The 22846-nt window shown below is 39.8% G+C and overlaps 1 protein-coding gene across 1 annotated transcript in view; it reads right to left on the bottom strand.

Annotated features, from left to right (window-relative positions):
- Positions 1-480: 480 nt before the first annotated feature.
- Positions 481-22846, bottom strand: part of KL (klotho) — a 45938-nt gene continuing 23572 nt past the window's right edge. The window contains exons 2-5 of the mRNA XM_056501321.1: positions 16235-16745; positions 11369-11637; positions 7797-8913; positions 481-4135 (exon numbers count right to left, since the gene is read on the bottom strand). Coding sequence (XP_056357296.1) covers positions 3798-4135; positions 7797-8913; positions 11369-11637; positions 16235-16745 — 2235 coding nt within the window. The 3' untranslated portion in view covers positions 481-3797. The remainder of the gene's footprint in view (positions 4136-7796; positions 8914-11368; positions 11638-16234; positions 16746-22846) is intronic.

The following is a 22846-nucleotide window of genomic DNA, read 5'->3' as shown; positions in this document are numbered from 1 at the left end:
CTTAATCTTGACATTTACTACCTTTAGGATGTTTAACAACGATGCCACAAACAGACTGCTTAGTGCTGAGCTATGCTGACAGAACCCCTGAAGCCTGGGAGTAACTCTACTGGAATAAAAGGGTTTTCAGATTTACTGCAGTGTTACTATGGAATAAGGTATTGCACCAAAGCACTCTTAAATTGGTATGGTTACTTCCACAGACTTTCTAAATAGCAACAGTCACTTTAAAACATAATAATAATAAAAAAAATATCTCAAATAACAAAAACCCTCCAAACTCCTAGGTCTGTTGGAAAAACATCTGTTTAGCCACAGGCTCCAGAAATCTCCAACAAAAGTTAGAGTTATTTCTGTGTCACAGGAAAAACAAACAGCAACACAAACTCCTTAGAGTTATCACAATAGCCTCTACTGAGATATTCTGTACTTCATGCTGCAGGCAAAGAAACTGGACAGATTAAGCAGTAAAATCATGTTACAATTTGTTACATTCAGTATCTTTATTTCACTTCTGTGATTGTTATAAAAACAATATAACATTCATCTTGTCATTTAGCAAAGACATCCCTCCCACAGTCACTCTGCACAATCTTTTCATGAAATAAACCAGAAGTTTTGCACACATGTGACAAAAATATTTTGAACAGATATAATGTTTAATCTGGAGCACTAAGCAAACTGGCAACAGCATTTCATTCTATAAACACAGTTAAAAATCAAGAAAGCATTCTACCTAAAAACTGCAAGTTGAACATGCTGAACCTTGCTGCTCTTCAGAAAACAAACCACCAGGCACCACCAAGCTGTCTTTGCAGCCTGAGAAGGGAGACCCCTCTGCTCCAAGTCCTTGCTGCCTGCATTTCTGCTCAGGGTGCACAGATGGGGTCGGGAGTGCCAGATCACTGCTCTCATGAGGGCATCAAAGGCAGCAAGTGCCCCACAGCAGGACCAAAGGAGGTGACTGTCACATCATTTTGCATAAGCACACCTTGAAGAACCCAATCTTTGCCTATTCAAGGGCTTCTGTGCTGTTAGTGATTTTTTCAAGACAATTGACAGGAAACTTGCACTGTCCCCTGAATACATAAAATAAGGCCGATTCCAGATGCAAAACCATACCATTATTATCCCCATCAGAACAGCCCATCATTGTGCAATTCACTGGCCCAGGCAGCACCCCAGGCAGGATGCCTGGGAAAAGGCTTTGGCAATCACTGTGCCCTGCTCAAGCCAGCTGTGCTTTGCAGTGATATTTAAAACCTCTTCTGAAGGCAACTATACCAAAGGCTGTGTGAGCTCCATGGGTCATGGCTCCATGAGTGGGTAAGATCACACAGTCACAAATCCCAGTTTACCTACAAATTAGCTATCCAGCTGGTGCCATCTGCCTGTCAGTGGTTACATATCACCCAGCCTCTATGAGAAGAGCCTGCTGTGTCTCCTCCGTGCTGGGGCTGCTGTTTCACACACTGTGCTGCCCTGGGCCATTCCACAGCTCCCAGCAGCAGCTGGATGGATGGGAACTGCTCATGAAGCATCAGGTCAAGCCAGTGTCCACCAGCACTATGGCACATGTTCTCTTCTGGATCTGCCCTGCCCAGGCCCCCAGAGCCCCCTCAAACCCAGGGGAGGCAAGAACAACCGAGGTACACCTGGCTGCTCAGAAACATCAGGTCCTGACGTCTGACCAACAGCAAAACACAAAACACACAAAACACACACACACACACACACACACAAAATGCACAAGCTGGGCATGACCCGGGTACAGCCTGTGCTAAATGGATGTCACTTCTTGTTGCAGATTGCAAAGGCACCTGGCAGCTGGCATAATGTATTGCATGGTGATTCATTGCCATGCCAGGGAAAAGCCATTCCACAATTCATACACTCAGGGAGAGCTATTTCTTCATAATCCTCCGTGCACCAGGCACCAATGCATAAATATACAGCAGTTTGAAATGTTCCCTTCTACAGCAAGTCCTATCAGTCTATAAATAATTTTTATACATATTTGTAATACTTCATCCCTGAAATGTGCACCTAATCTCAATACCAAAATATACATATTTGAGAAGAGAGACCATTTAAAGACTGGAACTGAAGGAAAAATATATTAATCACTATGAGAAGATACTAATTCTTTTTCTTTTCTATACATTATTTAAGAAAAAATATAATCTTAAATTACAAATTAAAATAATATTTCATACGTAAGTTTTAATTTACAGCATAGAATCATAGAGTGTTCAGGTTGAAGGGAACCCTGGGACGTTATTTAGTCATCTTCTAGTAATCTAACAGATAAACATCACATTTAATACAGCATAATCAGCTTTAGTAGATAAATAATTCTTGATTAACAAAGAGCACATTTCTTTTAAAATGTTCGTTCCAGTGAGTGACATTGTTCACATAACAATAAAAATACAATTACAGCTGAAGGCAATGCAGACCTAGAGTTAGAGAGCAGAGAAAAATGACCATACTGCTTTATATTGAGAACCCTCCAAATGCAGCAATTCACAAGGCAGGCAAAATGACATAGGGTTTTTTTCCCATTCTTTCTGTATTTCTACTAATAAACAATGGTGCTAATATTTTGCTGTTTTATCTTGTTGAGAGAAAAACAAGAGGCCCTTGGACCCAGTAATACTTTGGGATGAAATGCTGCCAGGTCCAGTTGCTCAAAGGAGAACCTCCAGCCAACCTGTGAGAGGTTTGCCCAACAGCTCCACAGTCTCAGACCCTGGCAACAATAAAGTGCTGCACTATTACACCAAAATGCTGGCTTTTAAAGTCTCTGTACTCAACACAAATAGCATGCAGAGACCATCCCTGCTAAGTTACCACAGGTTTCCAGCAGGTAAGTAGCAGGGCAGCAGCAGTGGCAGCTGAATTCAGCTGGCTGTGAGAAGTGCAGAAACGGGATGTCCCAGCTGCGGCATATCCCGGTGTGCAGGGCAAGAGGGCACAGGGTCAGGCACACAGCCTTCTGCCAGCTGAGACAGTGAAGACATCCCAGTTCCTGCTCTTTGCCTTTTTTTTTTCTGAGCAAATCAAAGGGAAGCCTTTTCACCCTTCCCATCTCTTCCCAGTAGATGACCCCTGCAATATATCCCTGCTTCTTACCCTCCCTGAGAAGGACACAGTTCCTTTAACTGAAGTTCCCCAATGGCATCCTGAAGTCAGATGAAGTCTCAGTACTAGCTGACTGATTTACCAAGAGCTCCCAGCAGTACAGACTCATTTCCCCCTGGTCTTTCTCCTGCATCTGCTTTAGGAAAGGGGTTAATCTTTCCCCTGGTACTGCTTTTTGTAATTCTCCTCCATTTTTCTTCTCAGTCTTGATCCCTGCTCCAGTTAGGTTCTAGCTCTGGTTAAGAAACATCAGTGTTAAACCCAGTTTGGAAAAGTAAACTCTTGTTTCACCCCAGTCTTGGACAATTTGGCATTTAGACTCTTCCATCACACTGTTTTCAAAACTTATTTTCACCTGTCCAGTTCAGTGAGGTAAATCCAAGAAGAGGGAAGCATCTGCTCACCACAAGGTCCCAGACAACTCCAACTACAGGAATCAAGGAGTGCTTATAAACCAAAGGTACTATAACAGAGAACATTATTTCTGGAAGCCATGTGCAAGCAGTAGCTTCTCACTGTCAATACCCTGCAGTATCAGGCAATGTAAATGCCTTCCTAATGCTGAAGCAATCACAGCATTGTGCACTCTTATTTCAGATTTCCCAAGGGGATGCAGAGAAAGGACAGTAAGTGATGTATTCAAATGAGAAGCTCTATTTATACCTTCTTTCTAACCTCTTGGAGTAGTAAGTGATGAAGAATATAGTAACAATAAAAGCAACAAATATGAAAGAGATAAAGGCTAATAGGGATTTTCTCTTTCGGAAGAAGTGGCATTCGGGACACAAGGCAACCTCTTCTGGACACAGCAACTCAGGAGTTTCAGGACCAGGAAAACCATTGTTGTCAATTATTTCTCTGTAATGATTCAGAGAAGGCTTTGGTTCATATTGATTTGCAACATAGCTGTAGAGACCATACTTAGGAGCAGTCTTGTCATTAAAAGAATAGACAAAATATCCTTGAAGGTTAACGTCATCCAAGGTGTAAGCTGCAGAAAGAAAACAAAGGGTTGAAGAAATGAATCAATGTCACTTTGCATTCAAGAGCAGTACCATATGTCCATATGTAAAGGAGGGGCAGGGGAATGTTAAACCTACATCTGAACTCCTCCTCTCCAAAATTAGGTATTTGTACATCTGTTAAGTGTTTCTCATAAAAAGTAAGAATCTGTTAGCCACTGCCAAACAGTGTGATCTGTGAGTATCCTGCAATTTATTTCCTTGTGCTTGGTAAACACAGCTGTGAGTGACTGACTGTGTTTAATGATCAGCATGGAGCCTGTCATGAAAAGATGGCTCTCTTTTTTATATATGAAAGAATACAGGTTTTGGGTTTCCTGCCCCTAGTTTTCTGCAGCCTGTTTCTCTGATTGCTCCTTCTCCCTTACAGGGCACATTCTGATGGGGACAGTCAAACAGAGGATGTCAGGCTGCACTTCTCTCTAGCAAAGGCACAGTAACACTAGAAAAATTGCACAGCCACACTGAGGTGGTGTACTGGGATATCACAGGTGCAAGGGGAAAGGTTATGCAAATCACTGCCCTCTCTTGTTATTAACCCAAATTCCTGATCTAAGATGATCTGTATTAGTCTTTATTGAGAACATGCCCACAATCCATACTGCTAACTCAGCTACTGCAAGAGGCGCAGCAGCTGCAGTGTTAACCTTGAGCCATCCATCCCACTTGACAAAAAAAATCAATCCAAGGTAGTAAATGCAAACTGCAATAGTTTATATCTCAAAATCACTATTTTAACAAGTTAAAGCAGATCAACACAGAACTGAATTTTCATATGCTTCTGGAAACAAATCTTTCTGAAGCCATATACAAGACTTTAGCATCTCTAACCTACTTTTAATGTGTAAAATGAAATATTTACCTACCCTTTAGCAGAGCTGCTGTCGAGGATAATTAGTTGTGTTTGCAGAATTGCAGGTGCACTTAACAGTGTTACATAAATGGTTACTGCTGTTCTTTGTTTTCAACTGGCAAAGATGTATTTAAACAGAGTACAAAACACTTCAAAATACGGCCTCAGTCCAAAGCATCCCATACTGTATGCTGGAATAATTTATCTGCATAAACCTGCAGGCTCCCCTGGAACAATGCAGGTGAGCAATATTACATGCACAAAAATTTCCACATGCAGTGCCTGAAACCAGCTGGAGGAAGAAGGCAGAATAGGGACTTCAAGGCCAGGGCATACAACACACCAATCCTCCTCTACACTGTGACACTGAGGTAAGGACACCTGATTTCTAATTCATCTCAATTACTACATAAGGTCTTAAAAAAAAGAAATGCAAGTCTTGGAGAAACCTGAATCAGCCATGATGCCAAGGTTATGTAACAACAAGACAGACAAAAGTGCAATACCAGAGAAGAAAAAGAAAAAATGGAAAAGCTGATGGACTAAACACTATGTAGGAGTGTGTGGTGTCTAAAAGGGGAGATTAAGCTTTAAGAAAAGTATTATGGCTAGTTAGCAGAGACATATTTATCCATCACAAAAAGGTGGAAAGATAAGAAAATAGGTTAAGTTGAAAAACACAGGAGCTATTTACAAGCCAGACAGAAGAAGGAGAAAAAACTGACTGGGGGACAGTGGTACCAGAACAGTACAAAGGGCAAAGTTCTGTAAAAAACAGAGGCATGTGTAGGTGTTCTTGCTAATGGGAACTGGGAGAAAAGCCCATATCCAGAGACACTTTGAAAACAGAAGTGCCAAGGAGACAAGCAACAGAGAAAAAAAACAGTTTGAAACCACAAGCCCAAATATAGCCAAAATATGTTTTTTAACTATAGATTTATAAAACATGCATGCAGTGCTACAAAATGCTGGAGAATGAACTCTTGGGCACTTAACACTGATGTTCAGCAATTTGCAAAAGAGGTGGAAATTACAGAGGAGGAAGCCAATGGTTAAAAAAGTGGACAGGAACTGCCAGCCATCCTTCACTACCTATGAGAAGAGTGAAACAGATTATATAAAGCTTGATAAATATGAAATTTAGGAGATAATACATGATTAATGTCAATCAGCTTAGCTTTATGAAAAATAAATCTTGCCAAAATCACTTGACATCTTTTTTTTCTGAGATCAGCAGATCAATAAAGTAATGATGTTTGATGTTATATACTTAGAGCTTCACAAGGCAAATGACTTGGTATTAGATGGCATTTGGAACAAGAAAATAGAATGTTATGAGGTCAAGGGAAGCCCATAATAAACAGATTTCAACTGGTCTCAAATAGAATTAAGAAGTAATAGAACTAGAAGTCTAAAAAGTAATTACAGGTAAGTGTCACAGTGTGTGTATTTCTACCATGGTCATGGAGCTCGGCTTTTAGCACTGTCATTTAATGATCTTAAATATATCAGCAACCTGAAATAAATGTAAAGCTATTTCTCACAGTCTGCAAGTATCACAAAGATTAGAGACATAACTTAGCTAGTGCAGCAAGGGTTGCACAAAAAAAGCCGCAGACATTTGATCATGACCGAATGTGAAGACATCAAAGAACAAGCAGACCTACTTTTGAAGAGACAGTCCTGCTTGGAATGGGGGGTAGGAATCTGTAACTAACTTTAAAATGTCAGTAAATCACCACAGAATCTGTGCATCAACCTGCTACCATGGCCAGGAAGACCAACAGCCTGCTTGCATGTAGAAATGAGGAGTGTAAGAGGTTATGTTATACCTGCCTAAGTGTGACAGGAACAATGTGTCCAGGTCTGGGTTTGCCCTCTCATGAGGAATGCCAGCATATAGGGAAAAATTAACAACACAGAGCTTTGTGAAATAGCAAGGGACACAAAGAGCTTTGTCTGTGTTACCTATCAAAGAGATAAATGAGAGAGAGCTTGTCTTGTGTCTGCAAATACTTACATAGGTAAAATACATGTGGAAACGCACAATAAAATTGCTTAAAGCTGAAGTTAAAGCAATTAATAGTAGAAGTGATACATATGTATGTGTATATATGTATATATATATATATACACACACACACATATATACACACAAACAGTGAGGTGCCAAATTCTTCATCAGTAAAAATTTATCTCATTTGGGTGCTTTTTTGTCTTGCTGTAAGACAAGATGACTCAAAATGCCTCCTTTTTGCCTTATAATTTATGAATCTTTGAGACAGAGACTTGTATGTGTTCTGGATAGCAGGAAACAGTCCAGGAAATGGCATAATGAGGTAGACAGCTGAATTATTATGAAGATCACTCTTGGATAAGACCACTGTTGGATAAGATACAGAGGCAACTAAGGAACAGAGCTCATACCCAGACCTGAGGCACATCAGTGGAGAGAAGCAACAAAGCAAAACAGTAGACGTGCAATAAGATGAAAATCTGACTAAATACATGTGGAGCTACTCACATAACTTCTATTTAAATTTACTGAATCCATAAAAAACTTCTGTCTTATGCAGAATATAAGCAAGGTCAGTCTTCCTGACATTTACTAAAATCAATCAATCATAAATCAAAGGGAAAATTACCTGTTACACTGCAGTAACATTTCATTTATGGTGTATTCTACAGAGAATGTGTTAAAAAGCTAAAAATATTCTATCACAGAGTGTATACTAATAGTGGGATTTGTGACATATAAACCATCTGTGGTTCCTTACCTTTTAAAGCTTCATTGATGTAATTCTGTATGTAATACACCCTGAGCTTGTCGTGCACCATATTCTGGCCATCATCAATCCCATTAGCCATAACATAAACTGGGACATCACCATACTTTGATTTCACCCACTTGAGCAATTTGCGCAGTCCCCAGGGCACTACCGCAGCTCTGCTGGGAGAGTGAAGCCATGTGATGTCATTGATCATTTGAACTTCAAGGTAGTGGTCATATTTTACTGCATCTTCTTTCTCTGAGCCCACAAGGGTAGTAGTGTAGTGACTCAAGGCAAAAAAATCAAATGAGCCCTGTATTAACTTCTTCTCATCTTCTGAGAAGTAAGGCAAGTGGAAATTATACAGGTCAACACCATTTATTCTGTGAAGCCACGCTCTCATCACCTCTGGGTAGTCTCCATTGCCAAAGATGGGCTCTGCAAGCCAGCCAATGTCGAACTCTAAAATTCTGTCAGCAACTTCTTGGTCATTCCTGGAAAAGGGACAAGCTGGTTCTACCCAGTCGGCTTGCAAAGCTATAGATATTTTGCCCTTCTGAGATCTCCTGAATTCTTTGTCATAAAGATGCCAGACTTTTGCGTGGGCTTTCAAAAGGTTGTGCCCTGCTGTGTATGTCAGGTTTTTCACAGACGGTTCATTCATGGTGATCCAAAATTTGACATGGTCTCCAAGACTTGTAAAGCAGAATCTGGCATACTCAACAAAAGCCTGAACAGTTTCTGTGTTCTCCCAAGCTCCATATTTGGCAAGAGAAACTGGAAGCTCTTGATTCTCAATCATAGGTTGCCATAAAGCAACAACAGGAGTTATGTTAACTCTGAGAAGTTCACTAGCAAAACACTGGTAGTAATGTACAAGGGTGTGGTTAATCAGAGAAAGGTTACCTAAAGGAAGGATTAAAGACCATTTCAGTGAAAAATGGAAGTGTGTGACATGCATTTCTTGCAGAAGAGAGATCTGGAGCCTGATAGCAGCAAAGTCAACACAGTGACGCTTGCGCTTCGAGGCGTAAACTCCATCCACTTTAATGAGCTTCTTCGAATGGTGAACATCCCACACATAAACACTGGAGTCAATGAACTGGGCGGGTGTCGTGTCTACCTAGGAAGAGCAAGAAGCACACCAGATTCAAGCTGCTTGTTCCAGGTAGGCGGGAACATCAGAACCATCAGGCACAGCCTAGTCAAAGTATTACATCCAGCATCTCTGATACTGGTATCTTGGGCTCATATGAATGAATGACTTTTTTGTTAACAAGTGATATCAAAAAAGTACCAAATCTAGATATCATTTTCACCCTACTTTCCAAACAACCTTATGCTAATGGTCATCATGTTTAGGTCCTCTCTAGGCTGTTCCAGTTGCCAAAAGAAACAAGGCATTGTTCAGGAATAAGGCACTAAGCCTGCAACAGATCTCCAGAGAAGGAGATCTTCAATAAAGACTACAGTAATTTTTAAAATGTTTTTCTTTCAAGATTAAGGAGGGTCTACAGAGAGATTGCCTTTTGTAAATTACCCAGTTCAGTCAGTTTCAAGACCACTCCCTGAATGCAGAAAAAGAAATAATGAATACAACATAATTTCTATCTTCTGTTCTTTTCCTGACTATGATGAAAGATGAGTAATGCTCTCCACTTGATTTCTAGCAAAAATTCACTTGACAAGCAAAATTTTCCTTTCTTGCTGAAGACATCCTTTTTTATTTAATTCATACTGAAGTCATTTCCAAGTTATTTCAGCAGGCTGTTGATGTCTGAATCAATTTTTTGGGCTTCTGAGTAAACCCACTATATGTTACTCCAACAGAAAATGCATTTCTGAGAAGGCTTTAGGGTTTCAGATGTCAGAACTGTCTGTATGACACGCAGTAACACAGTACAAGATGAGCTTCTCAGGGTTGCTCAGAATTATACTTACACTTTTTAATGAAAATCACCAGCACAGTAAGGACTAGAAAATGAAAAATTAAACTACTTACAATAATGCACAGTGTGAAATTTCCTCATTCATACTCTGTGTAATTCTTTCTAGATCCAAACTACAGGATAGTGGTACCATGGTCTTTATTAGTCCTTTTCTCTTTCTTTTTAATCTTTGGTGTGTGGTTTCCCCCTGAGTTCAGATTCCTTGTCCTTCCCTCCATTTGAAAAGCAGGTGTCAGCCTACAACCAGTGTTCAACTTGTAGCTGAGGCTCTGCAGACTGTATAAAAGAAGCTGCTAAAATCAGTTGCTATTTTCTCCGGAGAGGTCAGTACTGTGCTTATAGGAGAAAGTAATAAAAAACAGCATGTCTGAGGGAAATTGCTTTTCTGGAGAATTGTCCCTTGTAGATTACTAAAGCATGCATTGCCACTAATACTGTGGGAATGCTGTCAAAACAGTTTTTCCACTGTGATGCATCTACAAATCAAAGTACCTAAGCCTTATGGCACAAAATGTTTGAATGGCCTTTTGAAAAGAAAATATTCAGCTTTGAAGGTTTTGGGGATCGGAGGGATTTTTTAGCTGTTGTAAGCTGACTGACTCCACAACTTTATAGTTGTTATTGACTCCAAAAGCAGCAATTCCATTTCCAATTCTTAATCTATCTGAGAGCTAGGAGGATGACTTGAATCTTCTTGGAAATTGGTGCATGAGGTAAGGAGGCTGAAGTATTTCTCCAGAGAACAAAGCCAAATCTTACATTTGGAGTGAGAAAAAACAAACAAGCTCCTCATATTCTAGCCTTAAGAAAGATTCTGCCTTTGTGAAAAAAAATAAATTAAAAATTCTGTTCTTGCATGAAGTCTTGGCTTTGAATTTACACCTCTTTACTGTGGTTAGAGAAGCTCTGCACCCAAAATAGCGTTGGAGAATTACAGAGCCCAACAGTTAAAGCGATCATAGCTAAGGTACAATTTTCACTCATGTTATAAAGTGTTAGAATTTGAAAACTTCTCCCAAAGTATCAAATCAGTTGAAATAAAGACTGAGGGCCATAAACTAGCTAGGTTCTATGCAGGGGCACTGCAGGCCCTCATCAGACACAGTATGACATAAAATGAAATAGAAGGAATACAGAAATTTCATTTAAATCTAATATCGTTCACTTCCTTTTATATAAAATCTCTCTAAGAACAGTACCAGGATGTATATTCGTAAAATGCAGAAACATGCCACTGGAGTTTTAGGACATTTCAGGAAGTTTTCTAAAACATGTATTTTACAGTTTAGCAGATTTAACTGACTTCCCTTTGAAAAGAACTGACTTCCCATAACTGATCACACATGTTCAGGAAAAACAACCATCATACTCCTTTCCATTTCCACACATTTTTCTGAAACATTACTTATAGTGTCTCAATCTGACAGGTTCTCGTTGGTGACACACAGAAAGTCTGGTGAAGAATCAAAGACACAGTGTTTGGCACAAAAGCCTTGTACCTGTCTCCTTGCAGCACTGTGGTAATACACACACAGAGTGTGGCAAGGACACTCAATTTAGCAAATATGTCACTGTGAACTTGTGCACTGATCTGGCTGGACAGCCTGCTACCTTTATTATCAGACTCACCTGAATGTAGTTGTCAACAATTCCCCAAGCAAAGCCACAGGGAAAAACACCTTCTATGGGCTGGTTTTCAGGCAAAGGCGGGAAGCCATTTTTTTCTATCAGCTTTTGATAGAACAAGGCAGAAGATTTGGGTATCAGCTTCTTATCATGGCTTTGAAAATCAACATAGAACAGTCCACGCCGAATGCTGTACCCTCTATGCCACTCGAAGCCATCAAGGAGGGACCAGACTGTGTAGCCAAACACGTTCACTCCATCGTACCGGATAGCTGAGGAAAGAACAAACCCAAACTTATCAGGGTGCTCATTTTTCCTCTGTAGATTACAGCCTATCAGCAATGCTTGCAGCATTAGTGTGTAAGAACAATGCAACAGGTCAGATAAGTATCTCAGAGCCTTCCTCAAAGCCTATTCAGGGAACATATTTCAGCTGCACTCGGGGAGCTGCCAGATTATGGCAGAAGGCAGCACAGGTGCCTGCTTGGCCTTAAAGCAGCGAGATTTAGAAAGAGAAGCCATGCAGCAATGGTTTGAGCAGTGCTGCTCATCAGATGTGCCAAACCTCAGCCTCAGAGCAGAGCCTGAGCCATCTGCAGCCATGGATCCAGTGACTGCCCTGCACTGCCCTCTGCTCTGCTCACACTGCAGCTCACTTTGGAGTAGCTCTTACTGCAGCACTACCCTGTACACAAACAAAAGTTACACTCCTTTTCATCTCCTCCTCCTCCACTCCAAATACATACTAGGAGAAAACCTCACAGCATGTTTGGTGTGCACATGAATTTTTATTACCACAGATTCCAAGTAGAAGTGATAATACAGAAAGACTCTGTTTATCTGGTAATTCTGTCTCTTCACATCTTTTATGGCACAGCATTTTACAGCTCAAATACTTAAGACTTTCTAAAAATATGTGCATGTTCTAGATCAAGTGTTTGACCTCTAAAATCACCACATGCTTTGAAGGTTAATGTCAGGATCTACTGGCAACTGTTAGTTTTACCAGCTTTATTACAGGATTCCACATGATACTCACTTTTAGTTTTAGCTGTATTAAACACTGAGATGCAGCAAAATGTTCCTGAGCAAGGCTCAGCTCCAGGAAAGCACAAAGGAGTGTGCTTATTCTAATTACATAATTAGACCCACCCTAATTCAGCAATGCATTTAAGCACATTCTTAAGCGTTCTTTTGAACTGGTTGTTTGGCTCTGTAGCCAGGAAAGTTTATCTTTATTACTCACCATTTTCTGTCAGCCCAAACTGGATACTGACTGAACATAATATTTACCAGCCTAGTAACACTGAAAGCGTTATTTCAGGCAAGCAGAATAACAAGATCCTAATTTCCTGCTAATGTACCTCATTACAATCAGCTCTGAGGGACCACATGGATTCTTGATTGTAACCCTGTTTGAATCAATTAAAGGAACAATGCGGTTAAATAAGCAACAAATTTGGCCCAGTCTTTGTCAGAGGTCATGAGAAAATGTCTAAGGAAATGGAATACTTCTCCTCCTAAAGGCACCATTCTTTTGTGTTTGGCAAATGTCATTATTTTTCTAACCTCTGCATGCACCCATGATGACATCTGCCATACAGCAGAGTAAAAGCCAGTACAGGTCCACTGTGTGAACCAGTTTCAGTGAGAATTTCTTTGAACAGCATCTCACCCTTCTGTAAGTCATCACACAGCACTCCCACACTTCCTGAGCACCTTGTAAAAATTCTCCTCAAATCCTTTTTAAAAAATGTATTAACTTTTAAGTGTCACCTAGGAAAGAAGTAACTTTAAAAATGTTTGGAAGTTCCAAAAAGTCTGGAAGTGTCACATGGATTGCGTATTACTGGGAAATGAAAATTAATGTTTCTCTTTTCTCTTCTTTCTTCTCTCTTCTCTTCTTTCTTCTCTCTCCTCTCCTCTTCTCTGTATATGTATCTTTTTTCTCCTTTTATGTTTCTTGGTGACCAAACAGGGCTGACTGAAACCTAGACTGTCCTTGCTTCTAAAACGGAGTGGCCTTGTCCATACTACCACTGCAAGTGACTCCTAATTTGAGCAATCCCCCAGAGCACACCTACAAGCATGATACTGTACAGACCAGAACTCTGCCAGAACTGGATTAAAAATTAAACAGCAGCTCAGCTCATGCTCTGTCTGGCTCAACAGTATAGAAGTCATGCAAGGAAACGTGGCAGAACCTTAAGTATCAACTACAGATCTTTAAAACCCTTCGCTCAGGGGTCTCCAGTGCCTGAAGGGGAGGTGTGTGAAGCCCTCAGCCCATGCTTCCATCAGGAAGGTGCCCAAGACCTACATTTTGCCTCTGGACATACCTGAGAATAGCTTGGTCCTACTTGTCATGGGCCTGGTTGTTCCTTTTCTGCTTAAGACTCTGAATTCAGATCTGGTAACTCCCCAGACAGTGACCTGACCTCCACTAGTCAACATGACCCAGAGGAGCTTGGACGTCCTCCCAGGCAACATGCTCTGCTTTACAAGGCACAATCCATTTGTTTGTTGTACCAGAGGCAGAGAAAGGAAGTGAATATGACCCCAGAGTAAGTGGTGAGATACTCACGCATGGGAGAAGAAATCTCCAACCAATTAACACCTCTAATTACTATTTAACAATTTTATACTACAGCTGTATTTACTCTAATCAACCCTAAATGGTGCTTGGGGGAAAAAAAATAGCAAACTGTGAATTGGTCTGTGAATCCCGAATAAATATCCTTTCCTAAACGAAAATTAAAAAATAAATTTAAAAAATGCACAGAGCTTGTCTACAGCATGCAGTATCAGAATGGACACCTACATCAGCACTTCAAGATAAATCAGGAGCACATTTTTGAGCAAATCTCCCTCATCATGCTTCAGTTCACATCACACAGGGGACTCAAAATGCAAGGCCTGGGTTCCTTTGGGGTGAAATTAATCCAGAAATGAGAATACATACAGTGTGGACACCTGGCCCTCAACACCAATTCCTTTTTACTCTACAGGCTTGTACCAACTAGGCTGCACCTACTTGTTAAAGTAGATGCAGAAATAAGCAGCTCTGTCTGAACCAGTGCATACACACAACCAGGCACAGATACTGGCAAGATCTAGCAAGTAGCAAAATTCCAGTTATGCGGCCCTGTGTCTAAATTAATCATCCTTGCTTCTCTGTGCTACAGCTCCAGTGTCATTTTACTGTCCCTTCAACAATGGAGTAAATTTCATGGTAAATACCTCAAAAATCTTCATATTACAGTGCTTCATTTCCCTGGACAGGCATATCTACATCTCTCAGAGAGAAAGCTTGTGCCTTTGGTTTTTAATGCTGTCCAACAAATCGGCTCACAGACGGCATGATGCTTTTTTTGGATCTTTCTCAGCTAAATTCCCCAAGGTATTGCATAGAGAACTTTGGTATTTACAATGGATTTTGCAGATTCTAACAGCAGAAGATTTGGGTGCAATACTTTCTGTTTTAATGATAACCAAGTCTCTTCTGCAGACCCAGTCTGTCTCTGCTTTCTTTGTTCTTTTTTTTACTATTAAAGGTTTAGGGAAGTGCCAGTATCTTATGACAAGTTCATCATATTGTTGTTGCTGTTATTATTATTTATTGAGTGATACAATAAAACAAAAGACACTTTGTAAATTGAGATTGCTTCCAGCCAGCTATGATTAAAAGACAGATCCATGTATGTACTTCCAGCAAGTTAAAATCTAAGCAGAAATAGGGTTAACTGGACTATGACCCCTCCATGAAGATGAGCTCTTTATCTGACTAAATGCAAACTAGTGATACCGTACTTGCAACAGTTAATTACTGTTTTGCTTCTATCCCTTTATTTTGGATCCACAGGCTCAGGTATTTATTCACATTTTAATTCATTTTCAATAATTAGGTTTCTGGAATAGCAGATGAAGCCAATTTGGGAGTCCTCTGCATCTTCATTATTGCTGAGAATAAAATGAAGGCAATTTTTTCTCATTCACCATATGAAAATGGCAATGTAACACAACATCTATCTCATCTGAACTAACAGATACAACAATACTCTTTAAACCACGAACAGTAAACTGTATACAAGTAAATCATTTAATAAAATGTAAATTTAGAAATTAAAAGACAATGAAAGTGGAAGTAGGAAGCCCAGCAACTTACTGGCGACTACTAGGATTGAAAAAATGTTTTGCCGGAAGGAAACAGGAAAACAGCAAATAAGTCTCATCTAAGGTGGCATATTTTTCTTACTGTTTGGAAAAAAAATAGGCTAACAAATTAAATTATTTTCATTATATATCCTCAACCATTCAGTTCTCCTTTAACTGATGCAAATTCCAATTACTGTGATTGATGCCACAGCTGTACAAATGCAAAATTTGTACAAGGGCAAGATGCAGAATGAAAAGATTCCAATATTTAATTTTAAAATGTACTATTTCAGCCTTATGGGTTTTTCCAGGGGAATTCCTATTGCATAGTATTTAGCTTCCCATATATATATTCTTATATTTTGTACATATGCATTCAGGTAAGAAAAGCAGCTATTAATATATAACACAGAAATTTCTCCTAAGGCCACTGAGAATATAGTTTACATCTTGCTCTTCCTCCTACCAAAGACAGTAGAAATTTTCCTACTGACTTCAAGGACAGCAGCATCAAGCTCACCAAATGCTATCTGCAGAAAAGTTCTTTAAAGGAAAAAACAAACCCAGAAAAGGGATTTGAAGTCTCATTTCACAAGTGCCAAGATGAATGCTAAACACAAAAATCAGTTTTCAGCCTGGTGCCTCAACACACCCCTGTAGGCTATCCTGAAGTATGATTTTTTCAAGCATGTATTAATACAAAGTAAGTCCTACCTTTTAAAGTTTCCACAATGAACTTCTTGAGATAGTAAATATATTTGGCATCATCTTTCTTGGTGGTACCAGAAACAAACCAGCTGTTCTCCACAATGAATATTTGGGGATTGTTGTATTCACTGTTTATCCAGTAAAGGAGCTGCCTCAGGCTTATTGATTCCAACTGCTGGAATTTCATGTGAGAGTCCAAAAGCTGGAAACTCAGGGTAGCTCCAAAAGAAAGAGCAAAAAAGTCTGCAGTTCCCTTGATATACTTCTTCTCAGCCTCACTGAATTCAGGCAACAGAGATGAGAGGTTGCTCCTCATGCTCTCTGGATAGTCACCATCAATAAATATGGGCTTAGCAAACCAGCCAAGCACAAAATCAAGGGATTTTTGACATTCTTTTATGTTCTTTTCAGTCATATGCAGGGGTTTTATCCAGTGGGAGCTAAGGGCAATGGACACCTTTCCTCTTTGAACTGGACGGAAATGGTCATTGTAGAGATGCCAGACCTTAGCATGGGCCTGTTGAAAAGAAAGGCTATAATTAATGCACCCAAAAATCCATTTTAAGTAACACTATTATTCTCAAGTACTGGGACTCAATCTTATTCATTCATCAATAGTTTACAATACCTAAATTACCTCTTAATACCATATTAATACCATGTATCAACCAGAAATTGCTAGTTGGTTGGGACAAAGAGCATCTCCATTTTCTATGAGATACCATTACAGGCACTGAACACCATTCTGGCTTTATTAACTTCTATTATTGAGTTCAGACATACTGCCAGTATTTACAAAAATGAAAATGCATTTAACCAAACATGCTTCAAAAAAAGATTGTCATTATAGGAACATCACTTTATCTGCACATTCACAGATATGTAAAGAAGAGTCTTAAGAACTGCCCAAAACTCTGAAGCAATATAAAACAAAGAAACACTTTTGAAGTTAATACTCTTTGAATCAGAACACACAATACAGGAATACAGAACTATTTAGCTGGACTTTAGAAAGTCTGGCAAAAAAAATAGCAACAGGTTCTGAAAAATTATTCCAATAGTTCAATTTAATCTATTAAAATTTACTATTTACACCCAGCACCAGAATTGAAGCACTTGTCCTGGTATAATTTTATCTTTTACTGTAAGAACATATTTTGTACCGAATTTCTTTCCTGAGATCTTACAGAGTCAGTTATAATAGTCTCTTGATGTTGCCTTTGAAAGCTAAATAGATTAAGTTCCTGAAGCCTTGCATTATCTTCAGGCATTACCTTCAAGCTCTTTAACCACTCTCACTGCTCTCCTCTTGATTCTCTTCCAATTTGTCATCATCTGTCTTTAACTGCAGAAGCAGAATTGGACATAATATGCCAGTGGCAGTCTTGCCAGCAATAAAATCAGAGAGAATTTACCATACCATTTCTGCTTATGTGGCCACAGAATTACACTGTGAGCACATGCACATCCAGACTACCGTATCTCCAGAGCCCTCCATGATCTAAAACATATCTCTTCTTTGAACCTTTGACTGTTCTGTGAATCAATATGCCATCTCTTGTAATCTGTACATTAGCAAAAATTGTCATTTTTTTTTTCTAGGTCATTGATAAAGAGGTAAAAATATGAGATTTGATAACACAAAGGTGGGAGAGTGGACAACACAACAAAGTTTGGTGCAACCCTCCAGAAGGATCTCAAGAGGCTGGAGAGATGTTCAGAGAAGAACTGTCTGAAGTTCCAGAAAGGCAAATGCAGAGTCCTGCACCAAATAACTCTATGTCTCAGGACAGGCTGGGGGAAATCTGTTGAAAAGCAACTCTGCAGAGAAGGACCTGGGGGTCCTGGTGGACAACAAGCTGTCCCTGAGCCAGCAGTGCCCTTGTGGCCAAGAAGGCCATTGGTGTCCTGGGGTGCCTTAGGATGGAAGAGCACTGCCAGCAGGTTGGGGGAGGAGATCCTGCCCCTTTACTCAGACCTGGTGAGGCACATCTGGAGTGCTGTGTCCAGTTCTGGGCTCCTCAGGACAAGAGAGACAGGGAGCTCCTGGAAAGGGTCCAATGGAGAACAGCAAGGATGCCTGGGGGACTGGAGCACCTCTCTTACAAGGAAAGGCTGAGGGAGCTGGGCCTGTTCAGCCTCAAGAAGAGATGACTGAGATGGGACATCATCAGTGCCTGTAAGTATCCAAAGGAGAGTGCCATAGGATGGATCCAGGCTCTGCTCAGCAGGGCTGAGCTATAGCACAAGAGGCAACAGGCAGGGACTGATGCACAGGAAGTTCCACCTGAATATAAGGAAGGACTTTTTTACTGTACAGATCACCAAGCACTGGAATAGGCTGCCTAGAGAGGTTGTGGAGTTTCTCTCACTGCAGATACTCAAGAACTGTCTGGGTACAATTCTGTGCAATGTGACCCAGCATGACCCTGATTGAGCGGGGAGGCTGGACCAAACAAACCACTGTGGTCCTTTCTTGCCTGATCCATCCTGTGATTCTGTAATTCTGAGATCCACTCATTAGAATAAAAACCTACCTAATAACTCTACTAACAGTTTATATATGCATTTTGAGACTCATCACTCAGCATTTGTTCGTATGTGCTCTGATGACATGAACCTCCACTCTCGCCATAAGAGTCAACAATCAAATATATCAAATATTTCAAAATGTCACGCACATTTTTAGCCCTCCCTGATATATAAATCATATGGAAAGCCTTATAATTCTACTCCATGCAGTTGGCATGTTGGCAAATTTTATCATTAATTTATTGATAGCTGTTGTTTAGTTTTATTTTCATACTCTTTTACCATGTAAGCTTAGAAGTACAATCACTTCCAGTTGCCAGCATTACTAGGAATATAATTTTTCATATCAATATTGTTAATTACCCAGGAAAACAGCAAATTCTACCATTTTACTGCTCTAGCAGAATTTTAATTATCACAAGATAAGACCATTGGAAGTAAAGGACAACTAAAGGCAAGACCAATAACCCCTGCTGCCTTTGAGTCATCATGGCATATATAAAACATCTCCACAGATCTGACACAGGCCCTACAGGAGACTAGACCTATACCCTTTCAGAGTGGTCACTAAAACCCAAAAAAAGAACAATCTCAGAAGCTGTGAATTACAGTCCACATCTATGTGCATGTCTCTGAATCAAGCTCTCAGTTGCAGACTTCAGCATAGATGCTCTCATTTATAATACATCAATAGCTCCAATAAACATGATGCAGCTTGACCATCTGTCCATATTAATACAATGGGTTTTGATGCTCGAGTAATAACTTCAAAATCTCATGCCAAAAATGAAAGCTGACCTAAGTTCAGACTGTTTTACTTCCAGAGCTCTATTATGCTCAGGAAAGAACAAAGGACATTACACATCAGGACCAACACCCAACACTTAAAATATGATTTTTAAAATACTGTTGGGAACGAATTTGTCACTACTTGCAACTCAAATTTGCACACCCAAATTTTCTCTCATAAAGGGGCCATATATTTTTCCTCTCTTAGACATGACTCATCTCCAGTTTACGGTCTCAAATGTTAAGATACCACCATGCACACTCTCAAACACATAATTTCATCTCTGTCACCTTCATTTGCAAGTATGCTGCCCACCTGCAGAACACCTTGAGGACTGTGGCCCCAAGAACCCTTGGCCCTCTCTGTTTCCTATCAGTGGAGAGAGATATTCCAGCACTTTAGTAGCTTTGGATCTACCATGAAGAAAGGAGAAAGAGAATTCTAGAGATTACCCTTCCACATGCATAATGAGGTGCTGTTTACTCTCTCACTGCAACGAAAAAAATGAAGCGCAGAAGCATGGGACTATCTTAGTCAATTTTACTTTCTAAGTCACCTGGTCTGTCTCCACAGAAAATGAGAAGACTGTTGTCTAAGTTATGAAGTGAGACTCACTCTTTATAAGCTCATCTCTCTCCACTGATGACAGTTTAGACATGACACATTCTGTAAGCAGATGAAAAATGTCAAGAAGAAGCTCACTTAAATGTCTACCCTCTAGAGTGTGCATGAAGCGGAATTACATTATTTCCATTAAAAAAATGCTAAACGTAGAAAACAGTGCATTAAGGTCCCCAGGCTCTGTGGAAAAAAATAATGAAGCACTCAAAACTGCATAGAAATAAAGCTGGAAGGAGCCAGTGACAAAGCAGAGTGCCTATATGGCCATTTGGAAGAGAATTCATTTGCCTAAAATTAGGTGGTTAATACAGTTTTAGAGACTTCAGCGCAAAATAGACTTCCAGCCCAAATTTCAGCCAGTTTCTGACTCTCCCAATAAACACATCAAATGATAACTTGCACCTGCAGCTATCTTCAGGCAAATTAATCCTATTTCTAGGGTGGGAATCCTTTTGAGCTGAAGACCCTTATATTTCACTGTCCACATGTGAGTCCAAGCTCCCACTACAGCCAGTGGAAATCTCTGGCTCCACCAGCTGCCTTAACACAGGCAACTAGTTGCCGCTCCAGAATAATGAAGACTCAGGTCACACATGTCATTTCCATGCAGGAGACCTGAATAGCCTGGGAAGGGTCAAACACATTTCCAAGGCAGAAAAAAAAACCCCTACAATATCATAACATGGGCTAGGTCCTACCAAAGTCCTGCAGTGATAGCAGAAGTAATTCAACACAGGCACACAAGCTTCATAATCTGACAAAGTCCTACTGTGTCACAGATTGTCCACTCTGTGGCAGGACAGACCCATATAGTCCAAGAATCACTATGTGAAGACAATGTAGTAATACAAAGACACTTTGCCTGACTACTCCTCCAAACTCCATGATAATTAATATCTTCCTTAGTCTGGCACTGATATGGATCATTCTGTAAGTTCTCAGTATTTACATCTATCATGATGCACAGCCTTCACAAGAGCAAATCAAGAATTTTAACTGGGAACATCACAATTCCATAATTTCTGTTCATTCCCTCAGAACAAGTTCTCTCAATTTTAAGTTCTGTGCCTTCTAAACCAGTTATAACACCATTCATTTCACAAATAAATTGCACTTAGACCTTGCTCTCCATGCTCAGATGAATTATCTTTGCATATTAATTAAACTGAATTGCAAAGTGTACTGTACGTGGCATTGGTGAGGTGACACCTCAAATACTGTGTCCAGTTCTGGGCCCCTCACTACAAGAAGAACACTGAGGTGCTGGAGCATATCCAGAGAAGGGCAAGGGAGATTGCAGAGGGTCTGGAGCACAAGTCGGATGAAGAACAACTGAGGGAGCTGGGGGTGTTTAGCCTAGAGAAACTGAGGCACCTTAACATTCATTACAACCACCTAAAATGAGGGTGTAGCCAGGTGTCTCTTCTGGTCTCTTCTCCCATGTAACAAGTGACAGCCCAAAGTTGCACCAAGCGAGGTTTAGATTGGATAGTGGGAAAAATTTGGTCACTGAAAGAAAGGGTTGTCAAGCCCTGCCACAGGCTGCCCAAAGAGGATGATTTTTTTTCCAAGTTAAATGATTCTGTGATTTAGCAATACAAAGAAAAGGGTTAACTGGAAAAGGTGTACAAGTTTTGATTAGCAGAAACTGGGCTGATATACTTCCAACAAAAACATCATTATTCAGTTCCACATCAAAAGCCCTTCTGAAACGGAAATAAATATTTGAATGACATGGCAATGAATGGCATGGGAAAACCTAGTAGGTATTAGTCACAATATGCCTTGTACCAGAAAGGGGAAAATGTGTTTTTTGACCCATATCATCAAAAGTAAGTATTTTAATCAAAAGCTGCGACAAAAGAATGACACATCTCATTTAATGTACTTTTCACCCATAGATCCTAAGTCAGTTTTACCCACACAGCCTTTGGGCAAACATTCTCCTTCACAATCAAGTTATATTCTTTATACTGAATAACAGATACAGATATGTAGAAATTACTTAAGGTCTTTCCCATATTTCCAAACTAGTAAAATAACATCTTCATATATTATATATGACTTTTATAGATACTATTTATATAGTTACTCTGGTTTTCCCCAATTATTCCTTCCCAAATACGTAGTGTTCCAGTTTTATTTTTACAGTCTCAGTTTTATTTTTACAGTTTTAGCCAAAATTACCACAGATGATCATTTCAATTTAGTATTTTTGACCAATCTCAACAACCTTGCAAGAGAATTAGGCTAAGTAAATAGTACACAGAACACTAAGTGAACATTTTTCACTCTACCACCACTCCATGTAAAATTTGCTAGACTTACTAAGTATTGATCATCCATCTGAACTACACTGTTCCAGTTCCTTTCTCAATATACATTAGTCACCATTTTTCACACTGTGCTGGTCATTGGAACATTCTGATGCCTCATGAACATGAATGAATTTATAGCAGCCACACATTAGGCACAAAACAATATAATTCCTATTTTAAGAATTGGGGACAGAGAAAAGAAAAATTAATCTAGATACCCCAAGTTGTAGACCAGGTATTAACTCCAGAATAAGTGCCTCTGTTTAAAGTGATACTTACCTCTACAGAAAAAAATACCAATTAAAAAAAAAAAAAAAAAAAGCATTAAGTGTTTGTCTGAAGGCACAGTGGCTAGAT

Source organism: Oenanthe melanoleuca, chromosome 1 (assembly GCF_029582105.1).
Source record: "Oenanthe melanoleuca isolate GR-GAL-2019-014 chromosome 1, OMel1.0, whole genome shotgun sequence".
NCBI classification, from domain to species: Eukaryota; Metazoa; Chordata; class Aves; order Passeriformes; family Muscicapidae; genus Oenanthe; species Oenanthe melanoleuca.
The sequence above is the reverse complement of the archived record's forward strand: the minus strand, read 5'-3'. Positions and strand labels throughout refer to the sequence as shown.